Source organism: Lemur catta, chromosome 7 (genome assembly GCF_020740605.2).
Source record: "Lemur catta isolate mLemCat1 chromosome 7, mLemCat1.pri, whole genome shotgun sequence".
NCBI lineage: Eukaryota > Metazoa > Chordata > Mammalia > Primates > Lemuridae > Lemur > Lemur catta.
The window spans coordinates 59,441,163-59,454,653 of NC_059134.1; the positions used below are offsets into that span (position 1 = coordinate 59,441,163).

The 13,491-nt window shown below is 57.2% G+C and overlaps 1 protein-coding gene across 4 annotated transcripts in view; it reads left to right on the top strand.

Moving 5' to 3' along the window:
• Positions 1-1,737: 1,737 nt before the first annotated feature.
• The window catches only part of ARAP1 (ArfGAP with RhoGAP domain, ankyrin repeat and PH domain 1), a 39,111-nt gene continuing 27,357 nt past the window's right edge, over positions 1,738-13,491 (top strand). For 3 of the 4 annotated variants that reach the window (XM_045555531.1, XM_045555532.1, XM_045555533.1), the window contains exons 1-2: positions 1,738-2,282; positions 13,031-13,197. In XM_045555531.1, coding sequence (XP_045411487.1) covers positions 1,774-2,282; positions 13,031-13,197 — 676 coding nt within the window. In that variant the 5' untranslated portion in view covers positions 1,738-1,773. Of the gene's footprint in view, positions 2,283-6,470; positions 6,715-13,030; positions 13,198-13,491 lie in introns of those variants that run through there. The other variant, XM_045555534.1, reaches the window with a different exon arrangement.

A 13,491-nucleotide genomic window follows, 5' to 3' on the forward strand; every position in this document is an offset into this window, starting at 1 on the left:
ATGATGTCTTCTCTCCAGAACTTACTATGCCTTCCCATTTGTCCAGGTCCTCTTTTTGTCCCTAACACTCCAAGTTTTTCTTCATATGATCTTATATATTTCCTATGAAGTTTATTCTTGGTATTTTATACTTTGTGATGCTATTATAAATGGGGTCTTTCATCCTGGTTTCTACGTGGCTCTTGTTTATAAATGTTGATTTGTGTTATACTAATTTTGAACCCAACTATCTTACTAAATTCTTTTAATGGTTGTAACAGTTGCTCAGTTGAGCTTCTGTGCTTTCTTTTTTTTTTTTTTGAGACAGAGTCTCACTCTGTAGCCCCGGCTAGAGTGCCATGGCATCAACCTAGCTCACAGCAACCTTAAACTCCTGGGCTCAAGCAATACTTCTGCCTCAGCCTCCCAGGTAGCTGGGACCACAGGCATGCGCCACCATGCCCGGCTAATTTTTTCTATATATTTTTAGTTGTCCAGCTAATTTCTTTTTATTTTTTAGTAGGGGTCTCGCTCTTGCTCAGGCTGGTCTTGAACTCCGCCTCGGGCTCCCAGAGTGCTAGGATTACAGGCGTGAGCCACCACGCCCGGCCTGGGCTTTCCAATTCAAAACTCACATTATTGACAACTGATGGATAGTTTATCTCTTCCTTTCCAACTTTTGTACCTCCTGTTTATTTTTGTTTAGGATTTTCAGAGCAATGTGAATAATAATAATAGTGAAATGGATATCTCTGTTTCATTTCTAACTTTAATGGGAATTTTTCTATTATTTTTCCATTAAACAGGGTGTTGGTTTTTTAAGGAAGTATCCATGTATTTCCACTTTAGTAAGATTTTCATTTGTGTAAGTAAGCTGGGTATTGGGTTTTATCATATGCCCTTTAGTGTCTGTGAAGATGATCAGATGACTCTCCTCTTTGATTTGTTAATCACCTTCTCTTCTGGTCACTTTCTCTTCACATCGTCTCTTGACTCCCAACAGGCCAGTAGCTCGTGAGTACAGGAATGGAACCTGAGACCCCACTGCCCAGTGCAAGGGTATTTTGAAAGAACAAATGAATGGCCTTACCCTGCCTTGGCAGTAGGAAGGGTTGTTCACTTCCAAGGCCAGGACCCCAGAGGCTGTGTGACGCTGGCCTCACTCACCTCCAGGAGCATTTTGCTTCCTCCGGGGGCCGGAGGTGGGGTGAGGTGAGGCTCAGCTCCTAGACTGGGCAGCAGAGGGACCAGTAGTGGTGTCCTTCAGTCCCATCCGTACTCACTAAACCTCTGGGCCTGGCCCTCAGCTAGGAATTGGTGCTTCAGAGGGAATTGGGCCCTGGCCTAGGTCTTGCAGAGGGCAGTGGGGAAGAGGGGGTGCCAGACACAGCACTGATTATGCCACTGGCCAGTCTTGCAGCAGTGGCCGAGGCTGTGTATGGGGGTATGGGGTGTTATCAACGCCAGGCGTTATGGTGGATTGCCTAGAAAAGGAGAGGTGAGCTGGATGCTAGGAGGCCACAGGGCAGGGTGGGGCAGGGCAAGGCAGTTTCAGGCAGAGAGAAAAGCCCACATGTTCAGAGATGAGCTGGCAGTACCTGGCCTTGCCCGGCATATGGAACACAGGGGAGGAAGCTCAAGGACAGAACTTGAATCCACGCATGAGAGCCATGAAGGATGCCGATCAGGTGATCAGGGGACCACTCCTGGGCAGCCATGCCTCTGACCTGTGCTCATCTGTCTATTCCAGGTCTGGACGGAGCCCTGCCAGTCCGGCCTCTGCTTGCGGGAACCATGACAGAGGCCGGGGATGCTGCACTGTCAGTGGCCGAGTGGCTGCGGGCGCTGCACCTGGAGCAGTACACCGGGCTCTTTGAGCAGCATGGGCTGGTGTGGGCCACTGAGTGCCAGGGCCTCAGTGATACCCGCCTGGTGGACATGGGCATGCTTCTCCCCGGCCACCGCCGCCGAATCCTGGCTGGCTTGCTCCGGGCCCATACCCCTCCAACCCCGGCACCCCGCCCTGCCCCACGCCCTGTGCCCATGAAGCGCCATGTCTTCCGCTCACCGCCTGCGCCTGCCTCTCCACCCGAGCCGCTGCCTGCTGCTGGAGAGGATGAGGGGCCACCCACTGCCCCGCCCATCCCACCCCGGAGGAGCTGCCTTCCGCCCACCTGCTTTGCCGCCTCGTCCACAGCTGCCCCAGAGCCTGTGCTACCCCCGCTGCCCGCCAAGCGGCATTTGGCAGAGCCAAGCATTCCCCCTGTGCCTCCCCGCACTGGACCCCCCCGCCTGCTGGTGAGGTGAGTAGATGCCACTCAGGGTGGGAGGCACGTGGCAGGGGATCCCAGAGGGTGCACGGGGAGTTTGTGGCCTTGAGTGCTGGGGTAAGAAAGAGGCTTCAGGCGGAAGGAGCAGCGTGCACAAAGCTTGGAGGAGGGAAGCACTGTCTGGGCACTCTCGGCGACCGTGCGACTGGACTGTTGGGCAGGTGCAGGTGAGGCCGGGGGAGGGTGCTGGTGGGACATGCTGTGCACGCCAGGCTCGGGGGCCAGGGAAGTTTTAGGCAAAAGAATCTAAGTGCAGGAAGGATGACTGGCTGCTGGTGAGGCTGATGAGGCCACAGGGCCAGGTGAGGCCCCACTCAGGCTGCGCTAACAAGCCTGGAGGGGAGTAGGCAGATTAGAGCCAGGTGTGGGCCCTAGATGGACAGGATGGGGACCACCTGGCGAGGGGGGTGCACCATGAAGGCCTCTAGGTTTCTGTCTTGTGTGGCTGGGTGGACAACGGCGCCCTCACTGACCCAGGGACAGGAGTGAGTTTGGGAGGAAGCCTGAAGCTCAGGTTAGGACTGGCAGGTGTGAGACACTGTGGGAGGATGGGGTACATGCTGGCACCAGGAGGCAACACGTGGAGGAAATGGAACGCCTAGGACAGTGGCTCTCGGGGTGGGGCGCAGGAACTGTCCAGTCCCTGGTGCCTGTGTTCCCTCACACTCTGTCCCCGTCCCACTGCTACATGTCACCAAAATCTTGGGACATTTCTCAGGCCTCGTCCTATTCACCCTCTTTCTTCCTCAGAACTGTTTTCTCCACTCTGTAGCTCCTGGTACCCCTTGTTTTCTTGAGTTTCCTCCTACTTCTGTGGCTGTTCCATTTTAATCTCCTTCACATGTGCCCTCCCTTCCTGCCCTTTTCGGGGGTGGGACAGCCACGAGGGATCATCCCTAGACAGGATGAGATGTGTGTTCAGGGATTTATTAGAGCACTTGGGCCAAGTCAGGCTAATCTTGGAAGGCCTCTTGGAGGAGGAAGGGATGTACAGAGAGAGGTCTCGTGGTCCCTGTCATTGCTGGATTTTTTGCTTACGTGATGTCGCTGATCCCTGCAGCAAGCCTTCTGGGAGGTTTCAAGCATGGAAACTAAGGCTGAGAGCAGGGATTGGGCACTGGTTGGATCAATGCCAAGTAAATACTCGGGGTGGGCGGCCCTGTGTGTGAAGGGTCTGGGAAGTTCTCTCCACCCAGGGAGAGGCCACCCAGGGGCCTTGAAGGCCAAGCCAGGGCTGTGGTGTTTTGAGGTTTGATTGGTGGAAGCACAAAAAGGGTTCGCGCCCTTCCTGGGTTCACAGGGTTGGGAGCAGGTACTGAGTGTCTTGCTGGAAGCTCAGTTTGGAGTTTCCTGGTGCCAGTGTGCCCTCTAGTGGCCATTCTGCAGGCAGGAATAATTCCTATTTGCTTTGAACCCCATCATCTGGCCGGGGCGGGGGCGGGGGCGGGGGCTGGGGCTGGGCGAGGAGGGAGGAGACAGACTGTCTTGTCGGTCTCTCTGTCTCTGGGGGTTGGGAGTGGGTGAACAAGGGGAGGAGGCAGGGCCCTGTCCTTAGGGATCTCACAAAGGCTGAGGAGGCCAAACCCCAGTGGGGTAGTAGAGGCCTAGATTCCTGTTCATGAAGCAGGACAGCTGGGTCAGGCCCAGCTAGCCGTGTGACTCTGATGACGAGCTGCCCCTCTGGGCCTGTCTCCCCATCAGGTGCCCTCCACGGTCTTCCACAGCCTTCTGTGGCCCTCCTGGCACTGATACCCAAGTTCAGATTGGTCAGGTGAGAGTCCTGTCCACAGCCCTGGGCCCCAGAGTGCCGGCCCCTACTCTCAGAGCTTAAGTCTGAACGTAGTTACTTAGCCAGCCTCTGGGGGAGGCCAGGCCCCCATGGTCAGGAGTCTGGCCCTTGCAGTTAGAGGACCCACAGTCCATTCTGTGCTGAGAGGATTGGTAGAAAATTATTTCCTGCAACTTGGGACTATTCTCTGGGGCAGAGTAGGGTTAGGGCTGGGCTGCCAAGCCTGGCTTCCCATGTCCTGGGGTCTTTAACATTTGGAGTCGTGGGCATCTGCACTCCTTGGCTCACATGGTGTACAAAGTCTTCAAAGCCCTGTGGTAGAAAAACTCACAGCAGATGGGGCCTCATGTCAGTGTAGTGACCAGGGCAGGGGCCAACATGGAGCCTGACTGGCCATCCTGTCCCCTCTTGGCCCCTTCCCATGGCTCCCTGAGGCTCCATGGTGCATGGCGGAACACTGCTTCTGCCTGCCCCTGCCCCCCTTGCAGGGGTCCCACCACAGTGGCTCATGACATGCCTTCCTACACCAGCTCACAACCTAGGGCCTTTCACACAAGATCATGTGGTGACTGAGGCCTATCCCCAGGATCCCCAGTGGAATTTGGGGATCGTTGTGTGTGCACGTGTATACTCTCGGGGTCTTGACTCAGTGTGAGGGCATGCCTGGGCCAGTTTGTGTGTGTGCAGCCATGGGCAGGGTGTGTGGATGGTTGTCTAAGCTGTCAGGGTAGTAGTGCATCTGAGTATTTACACATTCACACAGGTTCTGAGGATGACGATGCATGATCCTAAGATGTAAAAGATGTAGGGATTTGTGCAGTTTCAGTGGTGACGTGAAGTGGTGTGTGTGTGTGAGTTCACTGGGACATGTGTGCACACGTACATGTGCTCATGTGTACTGCCGTGGTGGGCACCCCAACAGTGTGTGAGCACATTTGTGAGTATGCATACGCTGTTTGGGTAGTGGATTGACATGTGTGTTATTTGGGTACTGTCAGGTGTAAGCCAGCATGTGCACATGTGTGTACATGTGCTGCCAAGAGTGTGCACTTGAATGCACTAGAATGTCAGTTCCACTAGAGCCAGGAGCTTTGCTGGTTTTGTTTACTGCCAAATCCCCAACATCTGGAATAGTGCTGGGGACCTAATAGGCCTCCGGTGAGTATTCATCGTATAGGTGAACTGATGCTGCGGGAGTGTGTGTACTGCCGGTGCTGAGCTTGGGCTGCATGTAAGGTATATGTTAACATGCGTATGACACACTGGGCCATAGGGTTAAAGGGCCCTGAGCTCACCCCGCCAAATCCCTTTCCCGATCCCACTACCCAACCCTTGTGACCCCAGATGTCTTGGGAAGGGAGAGGCCTTCAGAGGAGGCAGGTGGGAACAATGAGGCCAAGGCAGGAGCCTAGGCTACAGACCAAGCTGTCAGCAAATCAGAAAAGAAGCAAGGCTAGGGTTGTCTCCTCCCTGCCCTGGCAAGGCCCAGGGCTCTCAGAACCAGGCTCACCATTCTGCCCGGCCTGGGGGACCCCACTCCACCCCTAGAGTCCTCAACCTCTTCCGTATGTAAGCCTGTGGTAGGGAACTTGCTGAGGAATCCAGAGATGCTGAGAAACTTGCCCGAAGTCTCCCAGCCCAGCAGAGGGAGGCCAGTGTTCAGACCCTGCCTCCTGGCCTCGGGCCAGGCCTGCCCAGCTACATGTGTCATTGACGTGAGCCCTTTGAACTTGCTTCTCTCAGAGTGGGTGAGGGGTCATTTGTGATCTGGGGTTCCAGGGTCACTCCACAGGTCCCCTCCCAGCTTGCTCTGAGCCTCGGTTTCCTTCTCTGATACCCGGGTGCCTGGGAATCCCTCAGGAAAAGGGAGCATTTGCCCAGCGGGGGCAGCTGCCCAGCTGGAGGCACACTGCACGCTTCCTTCCTGTGCCCTTGACTGCCCTGCGGCCCAGCCAATCCCCGGTCTTCCTGAAGGCTGATCACTTGTTGCTGGGGCAGAACTTGCTCCCTTCAAAGAGCCTCTTTCCCAGCCTCTCTGGGCCTCACTGTGGCGGTGGGAAGGGGGCGAGGCCACCTCAGGGGCCAGCCAGGTCAGGGCTTCCTGGGTGTCCTCCCCATAAGGCCCCAGCAGACACTGCCGGCTGTCCCACCCCAGCTTGGAAGTGGGGTGCAGCCGGGAGGCGGGGAGGAAGCGTCAGCCCCGCGGGATTCTGGGTGACTTTTATTTCTCAGTCAGTGTTTTCAGGAAGTGTGTGTTGGCTGGGGCTGCAGGGGGCGGGGGAGGGGGCAGGAAGCCGCTGGAGCCAGAGCTGGGTGCAGACACACACACACACAACACTCACTCTCTCTCTCTCTCCAGGACAGATCACAGTCACACACCCGCACGCAGAGACGTGATTCACAAACACTCAGGGACCCAAATCACAGGCGCGCAGAGCCGTACCTGGGCCCAGACGCCTCCCAGAGAACGCGGCCTCAGACACACCCAGGGAGCAGGGTCCAGGTGGGACCCAGGCTCGCAGGGGCAGGCACAAAACAAACACTCCTGTGCACACCCTGAGCCTGCCTGGCCGGAGCCGGGAGTCCTTGGCCTCAGGACCCAGCAGGCGTCTGAGGGTGAGCGAGGGGCAGTGGGCCAGCCCTGGGGGGCTGTCGGGCATTTGGGAGGGAGGCTCCACCCGAGGGCCTGGGAGGGCAGGAGAGACAGGAGGGCATGTCTGTCTGCGTGTCTGTCTGTCACCACTTTCTGTGGTGCTCTCCTCCCCTTCTCCTTTGCTCTCAGGATTCTGTCTTCTTTCACTTTCTCCACTTCTCCTCTTTTCCCTCTGCCTTTTCCTTTCCTCCCTTTCTCTCCTCTCCCCCTCTCCCCTGGGCTTTCCAGGTCTCCAGCTCCCCGTGAACCTCTCTCCTGGGTCTGCAGGAGCCCACAGTGCCTGTTTTCTGGGCCTTGCTCAGACGGTGCCCCACAGGCTGCTCCGCTGTGGGTTCTCTGCCCTTCAGAGACCTGGTGCTGACCCCCAGCTCTGGCCTCTGCTCCCTGCACCCCTCTGGAGATTCCCTTGGGGAGGCTTAGGTTGGCTTATCTCACTGTCAAGTTCACGGGGGTTCTGAACCCCCCACCCCCAGTCCAGGGTGATAGGAGATGTGCAGAGGGCTGGCACTTAGTCAGCGTGGTTCCTACCTGTCCTCCCCAGGGCTGTGGTGTGGTGGGTGTCTGTGGAGCGTAGGGGCTGGTGTCCCCTCCCCGCAGTTGCCACGTATCCCTAATGAACTCAGTGACCCAGTGCTCAGCTCACTGTGGACAGAGAGGCCTCTAACCAGGTCCTGTCTGTGCACCTACCCGCTCTATTCCTGCTTGCCGCCCGTGGCTTATCTTTTCCATGGGGCCCAGCAGACACCCGCACCTGCTCCTCCTGCCTGGCCAGCCCTGGCTGGACAATGGAGAGGGACTCAGTACTTCTGTGAGCTCCCTGAGGGCTGAACTTCCTCCCCCTGCTGTCCTCAGGAGCCCGGGAAGCACTCAGAGCTGCCCTGGGAGACAGGGCCTCCGCCGGCTCCTGCCCAGGACAGCAGGGCTGGCCTGTTGGGAAGCTTGGCGTAGGCCTGGTGGTGAAGTGCCTTGGACAAACAGCCCCATAGGTTGTGTGAGCTTAGAGGAGGGAGCAGTTGGGTAGATTTCCTGGAGGAAGGGGTGTGTCCTGAGTACAATGAAATTAATGATCCTGCGTCATTAAATGAAAAAAAAAGAAAGAAAAAGCCCCCAACAGAATGCCTGGCACGTAGTGGGTGTTTAGCAAGTGGTAGCTGTTGTCCCAGGGAGAAGTGCTGAGAGCTGGGTGAGGCCTTGGTTGTGAGGGTGGGCTCCAGGTTTAGTTGGGTGCTACTGTACCGAGAGGAGGGGGAGCTGCTGACCTTCTCCAGTGACCAGGCTGCAAGGAGGATGGTGGTCATTCATTCGTTCAATGCACACTCGCCGAAGCCCCCTCTGTGCTGGGCACTGCAGGTGGCATGGAGAGGATTGGCTCTAGGGGCGTCCAGCGTGTGCAGAGGCTGAGAGGCAGGCTGCAGACATCCCATTCTAGCAAGTGAGAGCCCAGGAAGAGCTGTCTGTGCTGGGGCCTGGGCAGAAGTGAACAGGACAGAGCCAAAAGAGCGCTGGAGGTGCTGCCCTTTGGGTCTCATGATGGAGGAGGAGGGGTGGAAGCAGCCACGGAGGAAGCAAGCTGAGTGGGACCATGGCCTGGGCCCCTGAGGAGGTCAGGGCATGAATGAGGAAGTCGGTGGCTGGGACAGCTTTCCCCTGTAGAAAGGGGACATCAGGGTAGGAGACAGATGTCCCCCGATTGTTGGGCCTACCTCACCCTGTGGCACTGCTGGTGAGGGTCCAGGAGCTGGGATTGGGCTGGGTCCCTCAGAGGCCTGCGTGACATCTTAGGGGGAGGGTCCTGACTCTAGGATGGGGTATAGGCCTGGGTCCTTGGTCCTCTGTGATTAATTCGTGTGCAGCAAACACTGATACAACCATACTGGGTGACTGGAAGCGTGGAGGCTGGGGCAGCCCCAAGGAGGCCCCAAATCAGCCTGAGGTGTGAGGGGAGGCCGGTGTAGGGGGCAGGGTCATAATTCAGGCCTTTTGAAGGAGGATGAGGGTGTGGTAGTTATGAAGCAGGTTCCTGGCTCACCTGTGGGGCCTGAGCCTCCTTCAGCCACAGCCAGGGGGAGGAGGTTGTGCTGGTGATGTGAGGGGGTGGCTCTCATTTGTTGAATTATCAGTAAGCCTGGAGACAGAGAGGAAACGGGGGCTCAGAGGTGAAGTGACCTGCTTGAGGTCACAGACAGATGTGCAGCTGAGCTGGTATTCAAACCCAGGTCCGCCTGGCTCCAAAGCCCTGTCTGGTAGCTTCAGTGACCACACATCTCATTTTGTTTGGGACAGGCCCTGTTTACACCTATTGTCCCGACACAGGTATGAATAGTGCCTCTTTTAATTCTCAGAAGTGTTTCTGGTTTATATGACTAATTACACGGTCACCCTACTCTTACCCCTTCTAGCTTGGGGACCCCCGCATGTCGCCCAGCCTCCAGATATAAGGTCTGCTGTGTGTGTTTTCCCTAATCCAGTGAAACTGACTTCTTCTTAGGGGGAGGGCCCAGGCTGGGGTGGATCAGCCCCCGTCCCTGCCCAGGGTGTCCAGTCTTGCCCGGGCGTAGTGGGGAGAGCAGATGGCTCCGCTCATCCCTTGGCTAGAGAAGAAGGGGCTGAAGGAACAGGGAGCCAGGGGCATGGGAGAAAGTGGGGAGCAGCTCTGTAGGGGCCCCTCAGCGGCTGCCTAGAGGGCGAGGCCTGTTGAGCTTGGGGGCTGGGATGGTAGGGAGAGGGTGGAGAGCAGGAGCCCTGCGAGCAAAGGCTGGGAGATGGGGCCACCGAGGACGTGCTCAGCGCTGGTGGGTGAGAAGTCACTGGGTAACATCCCCGCTGGGCCTCAGTGGGACCTCAGGATTGGAGCTGGGCCCCCCTCTTAAGGGTGCAGGCGCCTGGGGGGCTGGGGCTCCAGCTGGCATGTGGGCATTCTGTGGGCCCTGTTCTCGGCAGCAGGTCACTGCGCCTTTCCTGGGGTTTTCCCACATGCTATGCCTTCCTGACTCCACTTCTTCTTTCTTCTTCTTTCTTGGGCCTGGCCATGACTCACTGGGACTCTGATGCCCTGCAGTAGACAGGCAGGCAGGGGTCAGCCAGGAGGCTTCCTGGAGGAGGTGGCTAGAATGGGGCCTGGAGGTTTATGAGAGGGACATAGTCCCTTCCGTGTGCGACTGCTCTGCTGGGAGAGGAGCCCTTTGCCTCTGCTGCCCTCTCCTTCTGGCCATGGTCACGACAGCTGGCTGTCAGAGCTGTGATGACATTCTCTCCAGGTCCTGGATCTGGTGGTCAGTGAGAGACAGCAGGCCTCAGAGTAGCCCTCGGATCCTGGCGTGGCCTCCTTGGGCAGTGGTGCTGGACTGTTGGGGACCAAGGACAAATTACTTAGCATCTCAGTGCCTCAGTTTACTTCTCTGTAAAGTGGGATAATAATAAGCCTTACCTTATAGAGCTCTTGTAATGAATAAATGAATGAGTCCATGTAAAGTGCTTAGAAGACGGCTGGGAACATACAGACATAGACACACACACGCACAATTATTAAGAATTAATTAACCCAGGTGTTTGTTTATTACTCTAAATCCCTGCTGGGTGCTGGGGATACGGCAGTGAAGAAGGCAGGTGTAGAGCTTGCCTCAGGGCGCCGCCTGCTGGGCCGCAGGATGGGGGTGGACTGGGCTGCTAGGGGTGGGAGGGCTGATGCTGCTTGACCCTGGGGTGAGTGGGAGCCGGTGGGCAATTTTCCTCATTGCTACTCCCTTCCCCTCAGCTCTGCCCTCAGATCCGGGGGGAGCTTTAGGAGCCAGGCCCACTCAGCCCTGCTTGGCATCAGAAGGACGGAGCCTGTCCCCAACTCCTCTGGACCACAGTTTGGCCCTGGCCTGGCAGCTTGGAGTTCTGCTCTTGGCTGATCACAGGCCGGGCCTCCAAGGGCCCCTTCCTCTTGGACTCTGGGAGGCAGCAGCCTGATGGATCGATTTGCTTGTCAGGAAGCCTCCAAGGACACCACACGTGACCAGCTGGGGCCAGCACCCCGGGTCATGCTGTTGGGCCTGCGGGCATTCCCTCAGTTGCCCGGTCATCATTCACCCTTAAGTTTGCTTCCCTTCCCACATTAAGGATCAGCTTATCCACCCAGCATCTCCTCGCCAGCCACCCAGCTGGCCAGCCTGCTCTTGTTGCTGACTCAGCCACACCCCATCCTGGACTGTGGGGGCATCAAGTCAGATGCTGCCCCCTGCCCTAGAGGGACTCGGGGCCACATGAGGGAGACAGCCTTGTGCAGTGCCCACCGGGGGCGGGTTCCTAGGTCCAGCTAAACATTCAAACTCTCAAGACTACCGCAGGCCCCGCTTGGCGTCAGATGCCCAGGGAAGCATAGGGAGCAGCTTGCCGCCAGGCAGTGGCAGGTCTCCGTCTGCTGGGGGGTCCTTGTAGTGATCCATGCCACGGTCCACACGGCCAGGTGTCCAGGAGCCCTTCTCTGGGGCCCTCCAGGTGACAGCTCAGGAGTGAAGAACTGAGACTCACAGGGAGCCGGCCTGGCTTAGGGATCTATTGTCCCAGGAGCCAGGATGTCTCCAACAACCCCACAGGCCCCTGCATGAGATGTGCCCAGTTTACAAGTCACCACAGTGGGGCAGCCCAAAGCCCCGGCTTCTCATCAGGTATAGAGTCTACTTACAGTTCCTCTCGGTCCAGATGCAGTTCCTTTCTCAGGCCGTTGCTGCCAAAGGCAGCGTTGCCTAGTAGCACGGCTGTCATACCACCTTTAGCAGGTCTCTAGGGGATCAGAGCTGGAAAGCTGGCTGAACATCGCTCACACGGACGGCGAAGGGTTTTGTTAACTTTTTATGCACACATGGAGAAGAGACAGCTGTAGCACAGGGTGATGTGGAAGTAGCCACGTGTCCTAAGAAGCACACAGGCATGGAGTCAGGGTTCAGATCCTGGCTTAGGTGCTAGCACATCACCTGGCACAAAGGAGATACTTTGAAAAATGTCATTTGAAACAATTTGTATGAAGCTCCTAATGGAGGGAAGTGCAGACGGGCGGGGGGAGGGAAAAGGAAGGGTCAGGGAAGACTTTCAGAGAAGGGGCACCTGGTTTCAGAGTTAAAGAATGAGTGGATGTCCCTAGGCCAAGAACGGGGATAAGGGTATTACTGGTGGCGGCACTAGCTCGAGCAAAGGTCTGGCACCATGACCATGCCCCGGGCAGACCTTGTCACGCCCTCCCAGCCCTTCCTTGCTTTTGCGGTAGTCACACACTGTGAGTCATTGCCAGGAACATTGGGGCAACAGACAAAGCCAGAAACAACCAGCGGGAGAAGCTTCCCGTCTGCTCCGATGCCCCTCCTTGGCCCCTGCAGGACCCTGGCAGAGACAGCTGGTGGGGCCAGGCCTCCAGGGCTCAGGCACCTTGTCCAGCTGGTGGTCCCTGGGCATCCCGTATGCTGGCACATGACACATCCTATCTTGGTTAATGCTCCAGCCACCCTGCCAGGTCGGCAATACAGTCCTTGTCTTAAAAGAGGAAACTGAGGCTCAGAGGGGCTAGGTGCTTGCCCCAGGATACACAGGAACTGAGAAACTGAGGCAGGGTTCCAACCCACATCCTTGATGCCAGAGCCCTTCAGGAGATGCGCAGCCTGCAGGGAGCATCGTGACCGTGAGAGCCCAGGGGGCCCGAACCTGGCCTTGGAGAGTCGGGGAGGGTTCTTGGGGGAGTGGCAGCAGAGCTGAGGAGCTGGTGTCCTAGAAGACGAGTATGGTGGGATGAGTGAGTTTGAGGGGTCTGCGGGCACCCAGGAGGTAGAGAATATCCAAGCCTGGGCAAGAAAGAAGGTGACCTTGGGCCAGAGACCCACAATTCAGGACCTTAGGAGTTTCCGAGGCTTTGGTCTGTGCCTTGGGCTTTGCATCCCGTTTCAATCCCATCCCTTCCCTTTGCCATCAAATGCCTTCTTACTCTTAAAAGCGCAGGTCAAGCATCACCTCCTCCAGGAAGCCTTCCTGGACTCCCCAGTCTGGTCTTTATCCCTCTTCCAGAGTGGAGGCCCAGTGGGTACATGGCGAGAAAAGCTAGAGCACTGGGGACAGCGGGTTCCTGTTTTCTTCAGGCTTTGGGGAGCCAGGAAGGGTTTTGGTCAGGGCAACGAGGTGAGGAGGGCTGTGTGGAGGCGGTGCTCTTTGTGTTTGTGTGTTTGCGTGATGCATGAGTGAACTGGGGGCTTGGTGGGTTTGAGTCCTGGCTCTGTCGCTAAGTGATGCCCAACTTTTGTTCTGTTCCAGCCTTCCCTCGAAGGAGAAGTTATTGCCGCCACCACTCTCATCCCCTCCCCAGCCAGAGCCTGAGGAGCCCCTGTCCACCCTCCCCCCGGGGCCTCCCCAGCCCCCGTCTCCACCTCCCTGCCCGCCTGAGATCCCTCCGAAGCCTCAACGCCTGTTCCCGGAGTTCGGTGGGTGCTGCCGCCAGGGGACGGGGCTCTGGGTGGGTCGCCTGGGATCCGCCCCTGGAGAGTATGCAAGGATCACCCTCTGTGTTCTGTCCTGCCCTGCCACCAGGCCATTGTGTGGCCTTGGGCAGGTCATTCCGCCCCCCTGAGCATCATCTCCAAGTGCACCCGCCTGTCTGACCTACTGACTGTTAAGTGTGGGGACATGGCAGACTTTCTGAGTCACCCATGGTTTAGTCTCCGAATATTTCCCATGGCAGTGGGTGGTTTGCTTGTCCTGGGCTGTCCACTTTTCTT